The 19,950-nt window shown below is 38.6% G+C and overlaps 3 protein-coding genes and 1 long non-coding RNA gene across 4 annotated transcripts; 2 read left to right on the forward strand and 2 right to left on the reverse strand.

Moving 5' to 3' along the window:
* Positions 1–1,112: 1,112 nt before the first annotated feature.
* LOC140758066 (probable protein S-acyltransferase 7) lies at positions 1,113–4,866 on the forward strand. Its single transcript, XM_073094077.1, has 6 exons — positions 1,113–1,445; positions 1,578–1,738; positions 2,079–2,261; positions 2,704–3,015; positions 3,561–3,794; positions 3,888–4,866. The coding sequence occupies exons 2-6, from the start codon at positions 1,619–1,621 to the stop codon at positions 4,329–4,331; spliced, it is 1,293 nt and encodes a 430-aa protein (XP_072950178.1). The 5' UTR covers positions 1,113–1,445; positions 1,578–1,618; the 3' UTR covers positions 4,332–4,866.
* Positions 4,867–7,734: 2,868 nt separating this feature from the next.
* Positions 7,735–10,042, forward strand: LOC140778049 (uncharacterized). Its single transcript, XR_012107144.1, has 2 exons — positions 7,735–7,961; positions 9,476–10,042. It is a non-coding gene; the product is annotated as an uncharacterized lncRNA (long non-coding RNA).
* Positions 10,043–13,859: 3,817 nt separating this feature from the next.
* Positions 13,860–15,221, reverse strand: LOC140758405 (uncharacterized). Its single transcript, XM_073094555.1, has 2 exons — positions 14,224–15,221; positions 13,860–14,145 (listed from the first exon to the last, which is right to left on the reverse strand). Exon 1 carries the CDS (start codon positions 15,139–15,141, stop codon positions 14,239–14,241), a length of 903 nt encoding a protein of 300 aa, XP_072950656.1. The 5' UTR covers positions 15,142–15,221; the 3' UTR covers positions 13,860–14,145; positions 14,224–14,238.
* Positions 15,222–16,223: 1,002 nt separating this feature from the next.
* LOC140758305 (uncharacterized) lies at positions 16,224–19,295 on the reverse strand. The gene is made up of 4 exons (XM_073094406.1): positions 18,836–19,295; positions 17,657–17,859; positions 16,880–16,940; positions 16,224–16,802 (listed from the first exon to the last, which is right to left on the reverse strand). Exons 2-4 carry the CDS (start codon positions 17,845–17,847, stop codon positions 16,518–16,520), a joined length of 537 nt encoding a protein of 178 aa, XP_072950507.1. The 5' UTR covers positions 17,848–17,859; positions 18,836–19,295; the 3' UTR covers positions 16,224–16,517.
* Between the last annotated feature and the right edge of the window lie 655 nt (positions 19,296–19,950).

Genomic DNA, 19,950 nt, shown 5'->3' on the forward strand with positions numbered 1-19,950 from the left:
TTTACTTTTGCATAGATGATTTAAAATACAATATTATATTAATACTATAGTACAACAATAATATCTCTGAGACAGCCAACTATATTTTAAAATTTTAACAGTCTCATTTAAATTATAGATATATTGACTGACTTGAGAAATTAAAAAAGAGATTAATGACTAAAAGTGGGGGCAATGTCAGTACAAATATAGAATATGCCTAGTGAAAACGAACAAACTTTGACAAAAATGGGCCGAATTAAGTGTGTGTTTTGAAAGAAAGAAAAATTAAAATAATTATGGATATAAAACACACAAAAAGATTTATTAATTTATTTGTTCAAAGTTGAAACCTCTTATCCTCTCCTTGCTATCCTGTTTGAGTATTGAGAGAGGGCAGTGAAGTCATGCTTGTAGCCGTACGATTCCTTGCAGACGGTGTTGTCTTTCCTCCTCATCGATCTGATGAGATTTCAGCTTTGTTTTTCTTTATATATCTCTTTTTGGATAAAGAGAAGCTCTCATCTCATGGGCCATGCCAACCCCTCCCCCCCCCCTCTCACTCCGTCTCGGGTACACAAAAAGATTCCTATACCTCCCCTTGGGCCCCTTCCCCCACCCTTCCTTTAAAAACAAAAACAGAGCTAGCACGCACTCGCCCAAGGGAAACCCTCTTGCTTTTGCTATCATGATAGGGCTCGTCGATTGAGAAAATTACTGCACCAATCGACACTTTTACTTTCCTTTTTTTTTCTTTTCTTTTATTAGACCAATTAACCCTCTTAATAAAACTTACCCTAATAAGTTTACATGGCTAGCTGCTTGAGGGTGTGATAAAATGATTTAAAATTTATAATAGCTGGTGATTGGTTGAGATGAAATTTATTCGGAATATTTTATATAAATATTAGAAAAGTGTACTCCACCACCACCACCATCATCATCATCATCATCATACGGCTCGTGGAAAGAAGGTGACGCCTTTTGTCACCTGCGCGATCACTTCGCTACGCTTTCAGTGGCCCCCACCGAGTCTTTCTCGGATCGCTGCCTAGGATTATTTCCACTTTACCATATTAGCCCTAACTCCAATCCAAAACCCTCTTCGCCCAATTAATGTCCTTGCCAAAACCCTGTGGGGTTTTTCTCGTAATTTCACGGATCCCTTCCTTCTTCCATCGGCGCATTCTACGTCTTTTTTTCGATTCTTCTTCTTCTTCTTCTTCTTCTTCTTCTTTTTATGCTCTTCTGCAACTTATCGTCTAGTTCTCTTGCCGGAGACGAAAAATATCCGAGGTGCACTCCTCTGAGCGGGGCATAGACGCCGACCCGTACCTTCTCGTTGGTATCCAACTCACCTCCTCCGCCGTGGACGGCGGTGTGGTTTACCGGGAGCTCTTCCCTGAGACTCGATCGATCTAGGGGTTCACGATCCTGCGCCTTTGTTTTCATCTCGTTCATCGAAGGTTCCTTTTCCCATTCTTGAGAACGTCCATTTTGGAGTTGCATTCGTCGATTTTATCTCGTTTTGTCCTTTTCTTTTTGTCGATTTGCTCTCGCTTTTCTTGTTCATATTCGTGGAAGATAATGTAATGCAGGGGAGTGGTGAGGTTATCGTCGGAGCTGGGATTCTTAGAGGATGCAGGGGAAGAAGTTATACACAAGTCCTCGTCCTCGTTATGTGTCCGATTCCAACAGGAGGATCATTGAAACTGTTGGTCCACCCAAGCGGGTGTATCAAGTCTGGAAAGGAAGCAATGTGAGGTCCCTTCAATCTTCTCACTACTACTTATCTTGTTGGTCTTAATCTCACATGCCTTCATTTATGTTCTTTTATGGCATATCCACGTTGCTAGTTTGGATCCTTTTCTTGCTCAAAATTTTTGTAGCAGAGTTTATGCATCTTTTCCTTTTAAGCAGACCATCTTATCTTTGTATTTAGCATAAGCATCTCAAAGTTGAGAAAAGCAAAAGCAAAGATGTAGTTTTTATTCTCGGACATCTAAGCTTTCATTTATCAGTAAAATGTTGCTTCGATGCTTGTAGTGGAAGTTGTGTATATTAACTGCATTTTACTTATCTCCTCAATAATCTTGCAGAGGTTCTTTCTTGGAGGCAGGATTATATTTGGTCCAGATGTGAGATCACTGGTGCTTACTGTGTGTCTGATTGTAATTCCACTTATCCTCTTTGGTGCGTTTGTTACGCCAAAGTTGGTTCATGAGTTCCAGCACAATCTTGGGAGTCTCATTCTAGCTATAGCCATCGTCTTTGCGACATATGTGAGTTTCATCTCTTGTTTTATCTATTGCCACTACATATTGTTTACTGCATTAAACTTTTAGACATTTTGTCCAACTATATCTAACCATGGTGTTGACGACATAACAATTTCGAATAGTCTTCGTTTACATTGTCAATCTATGGCTATTTAGATATGCAATTACTTCTGGATGTTATGCTTTAGGTGGGTTTGATATATCCTGTATGGCATACTTCAAATTTCATAATTAAAGTACAGTGAGAATCTTCCTTTTTCTGTTTGAAGCCAGAACTTTTTTCCTTTTCCTCTTAAGGAAGAATTCTCTTAGATAATAATGCATTAGTGGAAGTAACAAATACATATGCAGCAGATGTCCAAGTATCTCTTCTATAATATCATGCTCCTTACAATTCCACTAGAAACAATAATTAATTGAACTATTTGGCTTCTGATCTCCATAGGTCATCGTACTTCTCTTTATCACATCTGGTAGAGACCCAGGAATCATTCCCCGTAATGCACACCCTCCAGAGCCAGATGATGCTGTTGGACCTTCACCTAATTCATCTGCAGAATGGGCTGTAAGTCAAGGTGGTGCGACAACTCTGGCACCAACCAAAGATGTTCTTGTGAATGGCATTGTTGTCAAGGTCAAATACTGCCATACATGCATGCTATATAGACCGCCTCGTTGCTCCCACTGCTCAATCTGCAATAACTGTGTCGACCGCTTTGATCACCACTGTCCATGGGTTGGGCAATGCATTGGAAAGGTTCATATTTTTGCTACTTCATCTTCACTTTTTGCTACTCCATTTTTAATAATTATGCTTGACTAATGCAATATGTGAAATTCTTACTAGATCTTATGATATAGTTAGATAGATAGAGCATATAACTCTCAAATTTCTAATCAAATTGTGGTTGATGTTCTTCTTCACCACATTGTTCTTACAAAAATAAGCATGCCCTCGTGGATCTGTTTTGGTGCTCCTTTTTTCAGTGGAGACAAGAACTTCTCTTGTGGGCAGAAATTTACTGTTTCAGAAAGTCAGTTTGAACAGGTGAATTGTTAGATCTGGTGACCTTTGGTCTTTAGTTTGTTACATCTTTCCTTTTTGAAGCTTTGCATCATTAACTACTGACGTCAAAAGTGTGAAATTGATACTATTTTATTTTTTTCCCTACATAACACTGAGTTTTGAGTATTTAATAACATACTTCATGGTTAGCTGGTATGGTTACCGATTGAATATCCATCAAGCACCAGAACTAATTTCAATTTCATCATATCATTCCTTCTTTTTAATATATGCAGAGGAACTACCGCTTCTTCTTTATGTTTGTGTCCTCCACAACTGTATTATGCCTGTATGTCTTCGTATTCTGTTGGGTGAACCTCAAAAAGATTATGGATGCATATGACTGCAATCTTTGGAAGGCAATTCTCAGGTCACCTGTTTCTGGTATTCTTATTCTATATACTTTTATAGCAGTTTGGTTCGTTGGAGGATTGACAGCCTTTCACATTTACTTAATCTGCACTAATCAGGTTTGATATGCTTTTACCGAGCCTATTACTTCTTCCTATAATTTTATATCAGCTACTCCACCTGAGGAAATATAAAACTCGTTCTACCTGCAGACCACCTATGAAAACTTTCGATATAGATATGATAGTAAAGTAAATCCTTATAACCATGGATGTGCCCGGAATGTCATCGAGATATTCTTTTCAAGAATACCCAAGTCCAAGAATGATTTTCGTGCTAAGGCGAAAGAGGACTCGGCCACCTTCAACTCCTCCCACTCTCTGGGGTGTGCCTTGAGCCCTGAAGTGGCTAAAAGAAGCTTTGACTTAGAGATGGGAGGAAAGAGGCAGGCTGTCGCAGCAGAGGACTTTGAAGATATACACAACCAGATAGAAAAAATGGGAAGTATGGAACGATGCGAGATCCAACCACCACATTCAAGCTGGGGTAATCACAAGGAGAGATGGGAAATAACAAATGATATAGAGGCACTGGCTGCTGAATTTGGAATGCAGCATGGTTATACTGACAGACAGAAGATCCACGGAATCCACTAGATGGATGTTTGGAAGGCCTCTTTGTATAAATTTGTTCTCATCCAGCTAATCTCAAACATATCTATCAGATTTGTCTATTGTTACTGAACAATATGAATCTGGTTGGTGTTTTCCAATCTTAACAAGTGGGATTTTCCTGAGAATTACTTCACGTTTGGAAAACATGCACAAGTTATGCTATATTTATCTGGAGACTCCTAATGTCTGCAAAGAGTGGAGAGTCATGGTTATGGAGTTACCGATCTTGTCGATAAGGATTGCGTAGTTATGCTAATTCAACATGCTGGAGATCAGGGCATCTGGGGCTGATTTTATCTGTTAAAGCTTAGCCTTCTCTGTGTGAATATAATGTCTGAAATCATCTCTTCTTAGGAAAATGGAGGAATGCTACACATATCTATCTCCCAGGAATTGTAATTGCTATGCCCCGAATCAGAAATGGTTCGGTGTAACCAGATATATCATTTTGAGTTTGCTGATTTCTGATTTTATATGATAATGTTTTTCTTTATTTTCTCTCAATGAAGTTATATAAGCTTACTTGCCTTAATTAGCATTACATCTGCAAGAAGACCAGCATATGCTTAAGCATAGTGGGTTTTCAGTAAGCAGAGCAAACGGCTGGTTTCAAACCCGTAGCTTGTCACATGTTGCTTCAGAAACCAAACTTGAGAAATCTTTAACCTTTCCAGCATTAAATATTTATATTTTGTTTTCTTACACTTCTTGGTACGTACTTTATTTATTCAGTATTTTGTTTCTTGCGAGATATTCAAACTCTGGCTTAGACCTCTTCATGTATTGAATCGGTTCATTGTCTCACCATGTCGAAGTAGCAGTTTCTCTGCGTTGATATCCAGAGCTGGAGGGGTTGTAATTTTCATCAACACTCTTTTCCAAGCTGATGCTGCTAATTCGTGTACCAGATGTCAAAAAAGGAACCCACACTCAAAGAATATCACTACCACATGGTACTTCTATTTAATCTAGCAAGAAAAATCAAGAGAGCATAGTTTTTTTGTTAGGAAATAAAGATTTTCATCAGCAGTCCTGATCACTGCAAGAACCAGTAAACTTCTCTTCTGTGCATCACATATGCCTATAGGTGTTCAAGTAGATCAGCAGGAGTGGAACTCTTCTTGCAAAGGCCTGTCGTCAAGGCAATTAGTAGCCCTGGAAGAAGCCTTTGAGGGAGAGAGTTCCAAGAAAGCCATGCCTGGGTCCTAAACTAGTGCATCAAGTTTGCACCAAGAAGGCATCTCTAACTATCTTTATGGCATGCCCATTTAAGTTTGAGAAAATGCTACTTCTAACTACAAAGTCTCTCTTTACTCTCCTCCGAGGCACACACGAAATAAGTAGTTTGACAACCTATGGCCATATATAATGTTGGGAAGCTACTATACAAAATCCTCTAAACAAACTCGAAATATGAGCACTCCTTAATTGTGACCGAAACAAAGACTAGGATCACCAGCTCCTTGGTAAATAGATTTTAAACATATTTTCCCATCTTTTGATAAAGATCTGCTATTTAACCTAAAATCTCTATCAGACTCATATTTTGTATAAGAGAATGAGAGAGAGGGGATGGTTTTTTTTGTACAAGGCCGCTGGTTAAATCGTTTCATGTTTACTTCCTCATCTAGTGTGTTGGTAAGTAAAGCAGCTGCATGGCAAGTCATGGAATTTAACGATCCATGCTGTCAAATGACACCAAATCCTTGCTTACTTAGTATGGAACTACTTATCGTTCATCTTGATGATTTCATGATCTTTGTAACACAAACTGTTTCTCCTGTGTCATATCATTAACTCAACTAGGAGTAGTTGCTGAATAATGCTACCCTTTGTATTACTTTATAAGGTTTGAATGTATTAGCACCACTTAAGGATTTTATTCTCCTAAACTGACCTTTGGAGTTGGGACAGAGTCAAGCTTGATTACAACTATCGAATCGTTGCAAACTCTTATCTTGAAAGAGATTCTGTCTGAAATAATGAACAAAGATAACTACTGCCTAATAAAATCTTCACCAAATATGATAAACACTTTCATGGAACTTCTAGGTGTTGACAATTCTTTATCCCAAGATGGAGAATAGCTGACTTTTGCTCAGGAGATTCCTTTGGCTAAGCACAGAATGCTTTTGCCACATAGGCTACATATATTCTATAGTCTCCATTGATGCATAAAGCTTGATATGGAGCATAATGGCAAAGTTAAAGCCATATAACATTTGGCTTTGAGGAGCTCTATCTGCTTCACTTGGTATTGACAGTCAACTCTTATCGACATCTAATCCTCTTCGACGACTTTCAAGAATTGGAACAATTTCTAGATCATACTTTATTCTCATTCAGTTGCCCCCTTGTAGATAAGTCACATGAGGAACTTCTAGCAGAAGGAAACCATGCGACATATCCAGGTGTCCTGTATGTGAGCATGCTAGAATTGAGGATCAAAACAGTATCTATGTTAATGAACTATTAGATAATGTTTAGAATATACTGTCCCTCTAGTAATATGGTTAATTTAGACGAATTAAAATTGTGATAGATGTCATCATCGTCGTCTAAATTTATGCAAGTTCAAATGTAAACTCGTCTTTTTCCGACTAAGGCCTATAACAAGTCTCATGAATGTAATTGAACATAATCTCAGATGCTCAGGGATTAGTGGTAAACATTGTTCATGTTGGATTCAATAAATTGAAAGTGAATTCTTTGTATTTTGTGCAGAAACGACAAACATATAAGGTGAGGCAATTATACGGCATCCTTGTCATGATAGATTACATTGTCGACTGAATGTAGACGAAGTATATCTCTGCACTAGCTTCTTTTGGTTACTAAGATGATTTTCTAGTGTTCTAATGCTTGAAGAATGTTAAAAGACATTATCACTTCTTTTACTTAAGGAATATGCTGTTGTTTATCATCATAGCTCATGCATTTGCAACTTAACTATGGACAATATCCAATGTAATTTCAATCCACCACCTAAGCATTGGTTCTCTTCTCACAACACTTTCCAGAAAGGCACAAGATCAAATTCCTTTTGGGACCAAAGGGGTCTGAATTGCAGATTCTCAGAATAATTATCGTTCTAATGTTCTATTGATCAGGGCAGTTGTCAACCTAGATCTTGAACTTTATTCTTAGGACTTACTAATCTTGTGGGCAAATTATTATGGGCAAATTATTATGCATAATGTACTGACAATAACCATATATCAGGGAAAATATTCTATGAAACTTGATACAGATAAGGATGAAATAAGAACGAACTAACACATGCCCACTAGTTGAGTGAGATTCTGACAATTCCTTCTGTTTAAGCTTAGTATGAGGTAGAACTTCTATATAAGTCGAAGGTGATGGATACTTCAGCAGCAGGCGAGAAATAGGCATTGTATCTAAATGCAAAACTTCCTCAACATTGAGATATGGCTAGTTCTGCTTCTTGTTCTCCACTAGTCACAGTAGGGAACTTACACTGAGGTGTTTGTTCTTCATCTCCCTCAAAGGCCTCCATTTTGGAGACGCTTGGGGAGATCGAGAGCACACCCCTCATCTTAGATTAGTGCCCGTATGATTCACCACCTCATGACTAGGCTCAAGACTAAGGTACTTCCCATTTTTATTTTTAAATTGTCAAATAAGCATTAATCTACTTGTTATACAGATAAATAATATTCGACGTCGACTTAATCGGTTAGAATGATAAAATGATGAAGTTTTTTTCCTTTGCATTTATAGAAGAAAGGATCCAACTAACTTTTCTCTTTAAATATCACCATGTACTTTACTACTAAACCTCTAGTTTCTTATTTTGCAACTCAGTGATTCAGCAAGTGCGATGATTGTAGCTGGAAAAAAAAACTCCTGTGCCTAGAAGCCCCACAGTTGTTTCTCCAATGCTTCTGGACCTTGAGACATCTGATCATAAGAATATATGTCTTGTTGATTCTGCTGCTGCCCCTGAGAGTAATTTAACATAGCAGGGTCGTCGCCGTAATTATGATCATCAATGCCAAGATTTCTACCAGATGACAAGCCCAGAAAATCTTGGGTCATTCTCATATCTCTTCCCCTTGGGAGGTCTTCATGAGTATCTCCCTGCATCTGTCCTTCCAAACCTTCTGCTCTTATTGGAACAGGAGAATTAATTAATCCATATGGAGGAAATGTAACAGGTCTAACATCAGTGCTAGACCATTGTGAATTTATCCTAAACTCGCTTTGATTTCCTAAATATGAACCATGTGGAGGAAATGACGCACTTTGGACTGTAGAGTTCTCCATGGAGGACTCCAAGCGTTGCAAAGAAGCACCTAAATGGCCACTGTTAGGGTCCTGGATAGAACCAGATGCTCTAGAGGTAGTTGAGTAGCCTGTGAAACCTCTCAGAAGTATAGGTGCAATACAATTATCACTGACCCTCACACCGATCTCTGCTGCTTTCTGCAGTAAAGCAGTCGCAGACATGTAGGAAGAGCCAATTAATCCACTTCCACCGAGCTGAAGGCAAGAAGACCTTGGCGTGATCAGGCTAGAGAATACTTCACAGTTGTCCTGAATGAGAGGATTCATTGACAAAGATCTTAGAGGGTTGTTTGTATTGTGCTCAGGAGTTGATGAGCTTTTTATTGTATCAGAAGTCGAAGAATTCAAACTAGGCATTGAGTGCGAGAGCATGTCTTGGGTTTGGCTGTGGAGGCTTCCGACCATGGCTGCGAGGCCGTGGTTAACTCGATAGTTTTCTTCTGTCAGTGCATCGCAGAAAGCCCGGTGTGTCACAAAGCTATCCTTCCTGAATCATCATAGCATGCCCTTAAGGTTCCAAATAGCAAGTAATAAGCTGTTCTGATAGCAAGAATTTTCATTTAAATACTATTCAATTCATGTTGCTTTTAGTCTGTCATCTTAATATTAGGCAGATAATTACTCATTTCTCAAGGTTTCAGGAGGACCACAAGCATGCAAGTTGCAAGGTTTTTATCATTAGTGTGTATATATGCTAGTAAACATTTTTTTTAAGGATTTATAAGGAAACAATCCTATGCAAGTATATGAGATGCTGGTCTCATGCATTACTATTCAAATATCAGAAAGAGCTAAATAAATCATCAGCTCTGCAGAGAATTACCTCGAGAAAATTGTTCCGCAGTCACACCGATACTCCTTGGTGCCGCATATCTTCAAGTGAGCCTTCCAATCTGATTGAACTGCATATCTCTTTGAGCACTTATCACACTTCCATTTCTTCTCTCCATGCTTTCTTGAGTAGTGCTTCTTGATGCCAGTCAGATCACCGAGAGCTCGACTGGGGTCATGGTGAGTGCAGCTGACCTCAGGGCAAACAAACACCCTTTTCTTAGCCTCTATGCTGCTTCTCTGCTTAAGCTTCCATGGCAAGTTGTGGCCTCTCCTGTGAAGCTGAAGGTTCTGGTCCCTCTGAAAGCCTTTATGGCACACTTCACAGACATATCTGTTTGTTGCCAAGAGTGTTCTGGGAGAAAGAGCAATCACTTCTGCATCTGGGTCTACAAATTATATACACTTACACAGTTTATACTTCTCATGTAAAAGACTTCAAGGACAATTTTTATGACTATGTAACCTTAGCATTTTGCCAAAACTAGACATCATTTTTCAAGACAAGCAAGGAAAAATATATACGATCAAGTTGTTCGTTCTGCATTTTCCTTCAGAAGTCTAATTGCAAAACTTCTTTACTTTTGCATGTGAGGAATTGGATTATAGTAGAGTACTAACATCATGGCTTTCTTTCAACAACAACAAAAAAGAAAAGAAGAAGAATACTAACACATACACGCACGCACACAGTTATATATATATATGTTCATGTGTGGTGATAGAATACAATTGTTCTCTTGCCTGGATTGCCTGGAAGACTACGTCTCTTCTTCGTCTCAGTGGTAACTGTATCACCTTTACTCGAGACCGGAATGCTACCTACTGTAAGAGATTGCTGCTGGAAGTTGTTCTGAGATTCTTCTTCAGATGTGTTGGACATTGTTTGGAAGCCGATGAGTTTCTTTGCATGATGGAAGAAGGAAAAAGAGGTAGCGTATATATATATATGGGAAACTGAAGGATACAAATAATTAAGCAGACAAGAGGAGGAAAGAAAATTCCATTTCTATCTGCTTCAAGGACTGCAGTCTGAGATATATATCAAATGGGCCTTTTAAGAACTGCGTTGCCATTGTTTAGATTTCTTTTGGAGCTACATGGTTAATTGTTAGTAACTTGCTGTATATCTTGGAAATAAATATCTAATATATCCAAAAGATTGTGGTAATAAATTAGTGCATGGATGCCATTATGGATCCTACTCTTTTGGGAATTGTTAGTAGAACAAGTAGGTAGGGAGACGGCTTAATTTGCCGGGCAAAGAAGAGTATATATGCCAATTGCCATTGGAGAGATCCGAGGAATGAGACAAGGTTGGCCAATGTCTGTAACAATGCGCTACTTTGATGGAGACCTCGTCGACTTCTTCTGTTCTGCCAAGAGCTTCGGTTGCATTGAACCAGAGCAAAAGCTAAAACAAATGCAAGCAAACAGATGGCCTTCCTTCCGAGGAATTTCTCACTGGTTGAAAACTTACATTGTTCCAATTTCTAAGGCAGCTTCTTTGGCTCAAACTCCGAACTCAATTAGTTAATATTATTTCTTAATTTTAATTTTTTTAAAAAATAAAATTAAATATTAAAAAAAATATTTATTTACTGAACTCAATTAGTTAATATCATTTCTTAATTTTAATTTTTTTAAATAAATTTAAATTTAAAAAAATATTTAATTACTGAACTAATTTATAGGTCCCTAAATCAAAAGAGTCCTTTACCAAGGAATAAACTGCATTGAATCCGGACTCGAAAGATCATATCAAATTGGCGACTAAAAGGTTCATCAGCAGTTGGATAGGAATATATACATCGTTTATTTCTTATTTATGTTTTGCCATCATTGTTGATTTGAATCTAAAATCTAAAACAGAGCTTCTTCTGCTATTTTCACTGAAAAAAGAGTGCAATTTGCCAATGAAGTGAATGTTCACAACCACAAAACTGACAGTAAACAATATACCCAGGTAAATGAGTTTTAAATTTATTTACATAAATAGATGAGTTTTATTCCACATAGATGCCATGTAAGATGAGGGGTATACGTTTAGAAAATCGCTACTCATAACTGGAAGTTGCTTACAAGTATAATTTATACTCTTAACCCTCTTAATACTATTAAGGGTACCAAAAAAAATAGAAATTTTTATTGAATAAAATCACTATTTCAGAAAGTGATTCTATTCATATGGACTAGAAGTCGATTATACAAAATTGCAAAAAGATCCATCACAGTTTCCTGCATACTGAACTGTCATATATGCAGCATAGATACATCACAGTGAAATAAAATATTACACTCAGTTTATTATAGCCTTGATTAAGCCCTTCTGCCAATTAAGTTGTCAGCCTTTTGATCTTAATTAGTGTTTATTGCATTCTACATAGATTGTTGAGAAAAATCTTATATAACAAGCAGTCTGAGGGACCAAAAAGATAGGTTTGAAAGATGAAATGCTCCATAGCTACAATTCTGTGCACATCTGCTAAAGCTACAATATGCTAACCATCGTAATTTCTATGAGAAAGAAGAGGAACACAACAGTTGACGATGCATCTGATAAAAACCTCTACAAGAAATTTAGAAGAAAAATCAACTACAAAGTATGTGAACATAGGTGCATTCAAGTTCACAATCTCACAAACAATTATTTGGACACTGATGCAGGGTTGCAACTTAGTATTCAATACTTATAGCAGAGATCAGAGAAAACTCTGTGAAAACCTCCACCAGAAGGTCCAAAAGGGTACTAATACAAGCACTTTACCAAAGCAATCTCTTTTTCGTGCACATCAGCAAACAGAACGATGGTTAATAATCAGAATGATGGTATGCAAGTATCCGCACTCGGCACACATGATATTTAAATAGATATTCAAGATTTCCACTTAAATAAGATATTACCTCTAGCATTACATGGAGATGATTAGGCAAACTTTAGCTAGAACATAATATAAATCAAATTAATTGCATGCTCCTAGTTTGCAGTTCCAAATTTCATGCGATGGTTAATATATCAAACACCAAGTAGTTATGAATTATGATTGAATGTATGAAACGACAGCAAAATACTTTTGCCTGCAAAAATCTCTTGACATGCATGAATATGTTGCTAGAAATTAAGATCAATAAAGTGCAAAACAAGCGTGTGAAAGTTGTTTATTCTTCAATTTGCTCAAAACTGTATAAGAGAATAGATGATGCACCATGTGGTTGAACAGGGCATTTCTCAACTTAACAGTCAATTTTTTAAGCCAATTTATCAGTAAAAGGAAAAGACAATTAAAACTAACTCTACCATGGTGAATGGAGATGAGGTCCGAAGAGACGACTTCTGCGTATAGCATCACTGAAATATGAGGGAAACAATTCTTTTGTTGGTTAATTAACTCGCGGTACAGTTTGCAGGGCATATACATTATTGGAGACTCAAATATGCTAACTCTAGCAAGCTTACAGTTGAAATCAAAACTTTAGTGTTCTGCATAATCATGGCCAATAAATACATAGACATCCTTGGACATGGTTAATTATTATAAACAGACACATTCACCTTTGTGCACCAGTGGAGAACCTAGCATGAATTTTACCAAACAAATAGTATTTCATCAGACAACTAACTAGAATTGAGCAGTACTGAACTTAGAAAGACTTCTATGAATAATTGTGGTCAAGTAGGTCAAGATGGGAGTTAGAATAATGGGGAAAAATAATGCACTGTCGACAAATGATGACTTTGAATGGAAAAATGGTTAAGAATAAAGCAGATAATCACTTTTTTTTTTACCAGGGTCAGTTAAAAAAATCAGATCTGAGTTGAAAATTGTTGCAATAGTACAGTGTACTCTCATTCAAAGTCACAATGGATAGTTAATTGACCATGGGCATCCAAATTCTTCACATTCATAGCAGGTCATCTGATCAGAATATATGGTCAGGACAATAGTTCAATGTGATTGATTCATGTAAAGCTAAATCTACCAAATATTGCACCTCCAATGTCTAGTAAGTCCTAGTTAAAACGCAACTAATATTTATATGGACAATCTTTCAGGATTCAAGAATAACTGAAGATGAATTTAAAAAAAATGAAGATGCATTAAAATAAAAACTTACGCCGTAACGAGAATGAACTATAGATTCCATTTGCGTATTAGCATATAAGATGCTGAAGTTATCATGAATCAGCAGATGCATCATGACTAAGAAATCTTAGTTTGCAAACTCAACGAATAATGAATACCTTTATTAAGGTAAACTAGGGTGAATAGAATTCAGAAAGGAATAATATTCTCCTATAGAACATGACATGAAAAAATTATATTCATGCATCTAACTCCACTGAAAGTATCCTTCGATTACAATAAATACAAGAAGCAAAGAAGTTCTATTTCATAGTAAAAAGAAGTTGACAAAGACCAAAATTCACAGCACGAGTTAATTTGATCAAGGAGGATAATCACAATACAAGTAAAGGGGGTCCACCCCATAATTAAGAAAAGTTGTCATTTTAGATCAGAACTCCCATCTGCCATTAAGAACTCCTCCCGCCGCATAGATCCATAAGAAAGGACACATCTCCCTCAGAAGAAAAAAAGCAAGTTTGTTTGTTTTTTTTTTACAAAGTCTCATGCCATTTCCGTCCCAGTAGCTTCTGTGTAAGCGATGTCAAGACGAATCACAAAAAGAACACCTAACATCTAGAGAGAGAGAGAGAGAGAGAAGCACTCACCTCCGATTGACAAATTCACGCCTGCGCTGAGCTCTTGGCAAGAGCCTTCATCTGAACATGATCTAAATCAGCAAGCGCGCCACCGGAAGACGACCTCGGCAGCGACTCGTAGGACCCACCATTATGCCTCCTCGTGATCCCAGCGCCAGCACCGCCTCCACCTCCGCCGCAAAGCCTAGTGACGATAATATACACCACGACGACGATTACCACCACGATTGCGACATGGAGCTCAAAAGCGAGATCAAGGATCTGCTTCGCGCGAGCTCGCGGCTCGTCGATCTCGCACCTGGTGGCAAATCCCTCAAGGAGGACATGGCATCCCTCCGGGATGAAGCCCTCGACGTAGAGGGAGAGCGCGGTTTGGAGAAACCAGAGGCCACGGAGGACGATCGACGAGGCGAGGACGATCTCGGCGAGGAAGAGGCGGGGGACGACGGCGAGGACGAGGGATGCCGCGGCGGATGCGGCGGAAATGAGAGCGGAGATGGAGTCAGACTTGGATTGGAGGTCAGTGGAGGGGAAGGCGGCGGAAGAGTGAGAGGAGGAGAGGGCAATGAGGGCGAAGGCGAGGGAGGCGAGGAGGAAGAGGACGTCGTGGGGGAGGGCCGAGGAGGGGAAGAGCAGGAAGAGGGCTAAGAGAAGGAAAAGGAAGAGGGGAATGGCGGTTTGGAAGGAGAGGAGAGGGGTGGGAATGGAGGAAAATGAGAGGAAGAGGACGGAGAGAAGTAGGAAGAAGAGGGCGAGGTAGAGAGGGAGGTGGCGGAGACGGGAGGAGGGGAAAGGGAGGGGGTAGTAGAGGCGGCCGGAGGTGGAGGACGGGGTTTTGAGGTGGGCGATGGTGGCGGAGATGAGGTGGTAGATGCCGTATGAGAATAGGGCGAGGAAGGAGAAGGCGTGGTAGACTAGAATGGCCATTGACGACTGACGAGAGAGAGGAGGAAGAAGAACAGGTTTGGGGTATTACAAGAGAGAGAGAGAGAGACGCGTTATTGAGTTGATGGGATTTTGGGAAGATCGATACCCAATAACTACCCAACTTCGTCCAAAAGTTGACTAGATTGCGACAAATGATATTTCCGAATAACTACCCAAAACTAACATGCGATATATTGGAGCAGTGGTCTTTTTTTCTTGTCCGAAAATTTGATGGTCGTCTCGGATTGGCGGATGTAACTTGTTAGGTTTGGACCCAATTTTATTGGTCGGGTTTGAACTTTGAAGGGGTCAGACCAATTTGGATATAGCAAGAGAACTGCTGCTCCTTAAATCGGGAGGTGTGGATCCATAGAATTCGAGGTCACATTCACAACATAATTTTCTTTTGCAAGTGTTATTTTAAAAACAAGAAAAGGTGATTTTTATTAAGATAGATTAGCTGCTATGGTTATAAATAAAATATTGTTGAGATTAGAGACCAAAAACTGAAATAGCAACACAGGAAATCCTCCGCTACTAACGTAAACGTAGATCCATATATGTCACACCTAGTACTTACAATAACTCAGCCCCAAGGTGAGGGCTCCCAACGGATGGTCGGGTCGGGTTAGGTTGGCCAGTTGTTCTTTGTTGTTGAAATGAACCTCATTTCCGTTTCCAGTGGATTGCACTCATGATCGGACTCTTGGCCTCGCCTTGTTATCTTTTTTATTCAGACGTAGGATGAAAACAAAATTTCCCTTTGTAAGTTATTAGTCTACTTTAGGAAATTGAACTGCAGGCACGAGGCACTTCTGAGAGCCTTCTACTAACTGTTTCGTAAGCTCAGTTTTTGGTAGATCCAAAATGTAGAACCGCATTGAATCATACTGATGCATAGCAGCTGTAGCAGTAAACATCTCAAACAAATTTGTGGTTCAGCAGTTATAAGCATCGTTACTTTCAGATTGCCTGTATATATTGATGCGCAGGAGACCGAAGGTAAAATGGTGCATAGATTGAGAACAAATCTATGCATGTTGAGCATACAAATATGAATGGCTAAAAAACCCAAAAGACAGTGAAAGCAAAAGTACTTTTTTATGAGCTTGGACTTGCCATTGATATAAAAGGTCTATTTACAAAGTTACAGCCGATTTAAGTCTTCCAACTGCAGCTCAGATAATAATACTCCACTAACAGTAGTAGGAAAGTGCAAGAACTAGATACATGAACACCTCATATATATACAAGGAAAACTCTGCAATTGTGCAGCTTCGAAATGCAACAATCGCTAGGCAAAGATTCATAGGAACCAATATCTAGTAAGGAGATTTACAGAGAATGGATAGTAAAGTTAGTCGGTTTGTGAAAGCTCAGGCGAGAGCAGAGACGACGCGACGGGACTTGGAATTTTCACAAGCAAAACCTTCAATTCTTACTTTGGGGCTACCACCAAAAGAAGCCCCACAAGAAGGGGAACCTATTTCAACTCTTCCTGCCGGCTTTTTGCTGAGTGAGTTTCCTAAAGGAGAACCTAGGGTTTGGGTTTGTTTAGCAAACTGCGGGTCTTGGACTACTGGGTTGTTAGTACGTACAGGGGGTGAGCCACAGAAGAAACCCATTTGGCTGCCAGAATCAAGATCGCCATCAGGGTCATCCTGCACATTATCAAAAAATGTGTTACATGTAAATAAATAAAAAGTAAAAGAAAGAAAGCTAGAGTATCCACAAGTACCTTGCTGAGGATAATATCAAGGATTTCAGAAGGGTAGTCCCCTTTTGGCATAGGCAAAATGCTGAAATGAAATATGCCAAATAGAATCAAATGACACAATCACGAGCAGAAAATATAGTTCAGTATTTAGCATGGAGTCCTAGATTTTTTCGTACGGAAACAAAGGAAGATAATAAGTAAACAGACAATGCCAGTGACCATCTTCTACATCTTCCCATCATCATGGTCGTGGAAGAAGCTCAGAGGAACAGAGCCCTCTGACATAGTCAGAGGAACAATGCATAACCAATGCATAAAGATGACTCAAGATGCTTTATATACCCATCAATAAAGCGCAGGCAGGGAAGGAATTTTGAAAGCGCTTATCTCTAGTTCACTACCATTAACCTAGGTTGCCTACATTCTCCCTTTTGATTCAAGATTTATTTAAGATAAGACAACATGGAAGGCCTATATCAGAAAGGAAAAAAAAACTAAAACAGGAAATCATGTGAGACTCAGTAAAACAAATCCAAACTAGAAGGTTTAGTTGATGATGAAGCAAGTAAACAGAAAGCCCACATAATTCTTTGTGCCTTGGTAATATCTCATACAATGCACATGCGGGTTCCAGCGCTCCAATGTTTAGATGCAATGATCTAACTAATAATGCAGAACTTAATGAGTTAATGTTATGTCAAATTGTAAATGCCATTACATTTTAGTGATCTGAGATCCGTCTTTAGAAAATTCAGGAAACTTGAAAATTTTCTTAAGTAGAACTGTAGAATTACTAACCCATTTGGCTTGACTCTGCTCAAGCTGTCAATAAAACATGGAACACGAGAAGCTCGTCGAGGTTGAGGGCAGATAACTTCTACTCTAGGGGTTGATTGATTATCAATTTGCCAAAATCTAGATTTTCTGTCAGATAGGTAATCTGGATTTAGTTGACTAACAATATTAAGCCTCATTGGACAGTGCTCCATTTAAATTGTCACCTGGAACAGCAAAGTCAGAAATTTCATTAGATCTAAAGCACTAGTGCGATCTAAACAATGGATAAGAAAACAATGGGAAGTGATAGCCCCTCACAATACTATTATTGAACTTCCAATCAAGAACAATCAATGAAGCAAAATGGACGAATGCATCAAAAACAAAATAGGATAGTTTAAGCTAAAAAAAAGTAGACACATAAAATACAGAAATGAACGTAAATGCATAGTCAACAAACACTGAATTATTAGGATAATTAAATGGCTAAAAGAAAGAATTATCAGGAACATCAGCACTATAGAGCGAACAATGAACATATATGAACAACCAGATGCGCAAAAGGAAATTAGTATACAGCTACAAAATACAACTCCTATTCTATGAATATTCAGCAAAAGTAGGACAGCATTTGAAGCATCAATTCATAAACTGTTTTGCCAGGATTATATACAGCATGAAAGCAGACCAAAATACGGACGGAATCTACCTATCATTTCACTATCAGATCTCAACCGCAAGAAAACATAACAAATCCTTTTGAATCCAGGGGAAAGAAGAAAACTTTTCAAGACTGCCAGATTGTTCCCGAAAAAGACATAGATCTGCGACTCGTTCAATAATAATACCCGATGAATACTTCGAGAGCACTCTGATGGCTTCCAACATTCACAAAACTCAGATCGAAGAATAAGTTGCAACAGCAACCAAAAAAAATTGAACTTGTTTGTTTTTTTTTCACAGATAATCGTACATCAAGAACAAAAATGAAGTAAAATTTATCGCAGTACTAAAAAAATTAGACATATATACTACGCAAAGCTCCCAAAGCCGAAGACTAGTCAACAAAAGACTAGATCTTTGAAGGAAATACCTAACAGATACATCTCTCCGAAATCTCTATTCACTTCAAACTAAAATTCTCACCAGGAACTCAACATCATAAAAGAACACATAAAGCAGGCTAAATCGCCTTCTTACCAGATTAAAAATCGCCGAAAAAGCCCAATCCCGCCGAAATCTCTCTGTAAATCTCGAGATCGAACCCGAACTACTCCCGATCGCCAGATCTACCACTCCTTGACTCGTTCGCCCATGAAATCCCCCCAATCGAACCGCAAATAAACCCTAGATCTCCATCTCTACAGATCTAAATCACATCCGAGGAGGAGAGAGATGCGGAAGAGGAGGAGGAGCACCAAAAAGTCATGAGGTAGAGAGATCGAGAGCGAGGAAAGCGGTCAGCCTCCTCCCTCCCGTCCTATCTCTCTCTAGAATTCTTCTCCTCTCTCTCTATGTCTCTCTCTCTCTCTCTCTCTCACCTCTCCTCCTTCTCTTTCTCCGAGAGGAACGCCGAGCTCCACTGCTCGCCTCTGTCTTTCGCTCTGGTCTTTGCGGTGTTATAACGCCGAGTTGGAGCCTCGATTAATCCCCGATCTGGGCGGAAGTTACGGATGTCCTGATACCGGATTAGTAATTAACTACTCTTGTCGTTTTCTTCGGGGACCTTTTCTCGGGTCTTTTTTACTCCGTCGCCGTTACACCTCGTGACATATTGACGAACGACGGTCCTAACTCCTAACGCACCTTCTCTTCTTTTCTCTATTTTTCCTTTTTAATAATTCCACGAGTTTTTCTTTTGACTAAACCAGTAGAATATAATTACCCTTTTTAATAATTAGATTAAATATAAATACAGACAACACTGGGTCAACTCTCGGCTCTAAGTTATATTTAAACTATAAATAATTTATTATTATTAGTAGTAAAAAAAACTAAGATATCTCTCTGATTAATGATTATAAACTAGAAATAAAGTAGTGTTTATAATCATTAATCAGAATGCAGTTAATTTAATTCACATTAGAAATTGTCAGCGATGGCAAAATAAACAGAATGCATGGTGTCTTTTATAAATCACCCTACTACTTCTTGAATAAAATTATTGTTAGTACTAAAAAGGTTTAAGGTGGGTGTTTCTATATTTAGGCTTTCAGCTCATGCGGAGTTAGGAGGGGGGAAAAAGAAAAGCTGACACTACTCATTTTTTTAGTTTTCCACTTTCACTTTTTACATTATTAATATGGAAGAAAAAG

The sequence above is a fragment of the Typha angustifolia genome, chromosome 3 (genome assembly GCF_048772165.1).
Source record: "Typha angustifolia cultivar Huaian chromosome 3, ASM4877216v1, whole genome shotgun sequence".
NCBI classification, from domain to species: domain Eukaryota; kingdom Viridiplantae; phylum Streptophyta; class Magnoliopsida; order Poales; family Typhaceae; genus Typha; species Typha angustifolia.

Excerpts from the sequence above, each read along its gene's own strand:
- LOC140758066 (XM_073094077.1), top strand. The coding sequence starts at position 1,619 with ATGCAGGGGAAGAAGTTATACACAAGTCCTCGTCCTCGTTATGTGTCC. Across the intron at positions 1,739-2,078 it reads AAGTCTGGAAAGGAAGCAAT|AGGTTCTTTCTTGGAGGCAG; the intron begins GTGAGGTCCCTT and ends ATAATCTTGCAG. Across the intron at positions 2,262-2,703 it reads CCATCGTCTTTGCGACATAT|GTCATCGTACTTCTCTTTAT; the intron begins GTGAGTTTCATC and ends TGATCTCCATAG.
- LOC140758305 (XM_073094406.1), bottom strand. The coding sequence starts at position 17,847 with ATGGAGCACTGTCCAATGAGGCTTAATATTGTTAGTCAACTAAATCCA. Across the intron at positions 16,941-17,656 it reads AGCAGAGTCAAGCCAAATGG|CATTTTGCCTATGCCAAAAG; the intron begins GTTAGTAATTCT and ends ATTTCATTTCAG. Across the intron at positions 16,803-16,879 it reads TTGATATTATCCTCAGCAAG|GATGACCCTGATGGCGATCT; the intron begins GTACTTGTGGAT and ends GATAATGTGCAG.
- LOC140758405 (XM_073094555.1), bottom strand. The coding sequence starts at position 15,141 with ATGGCCATTCTAGTCTACCACGCCTTCTCCTTCCTCGCCCTATTCTCA.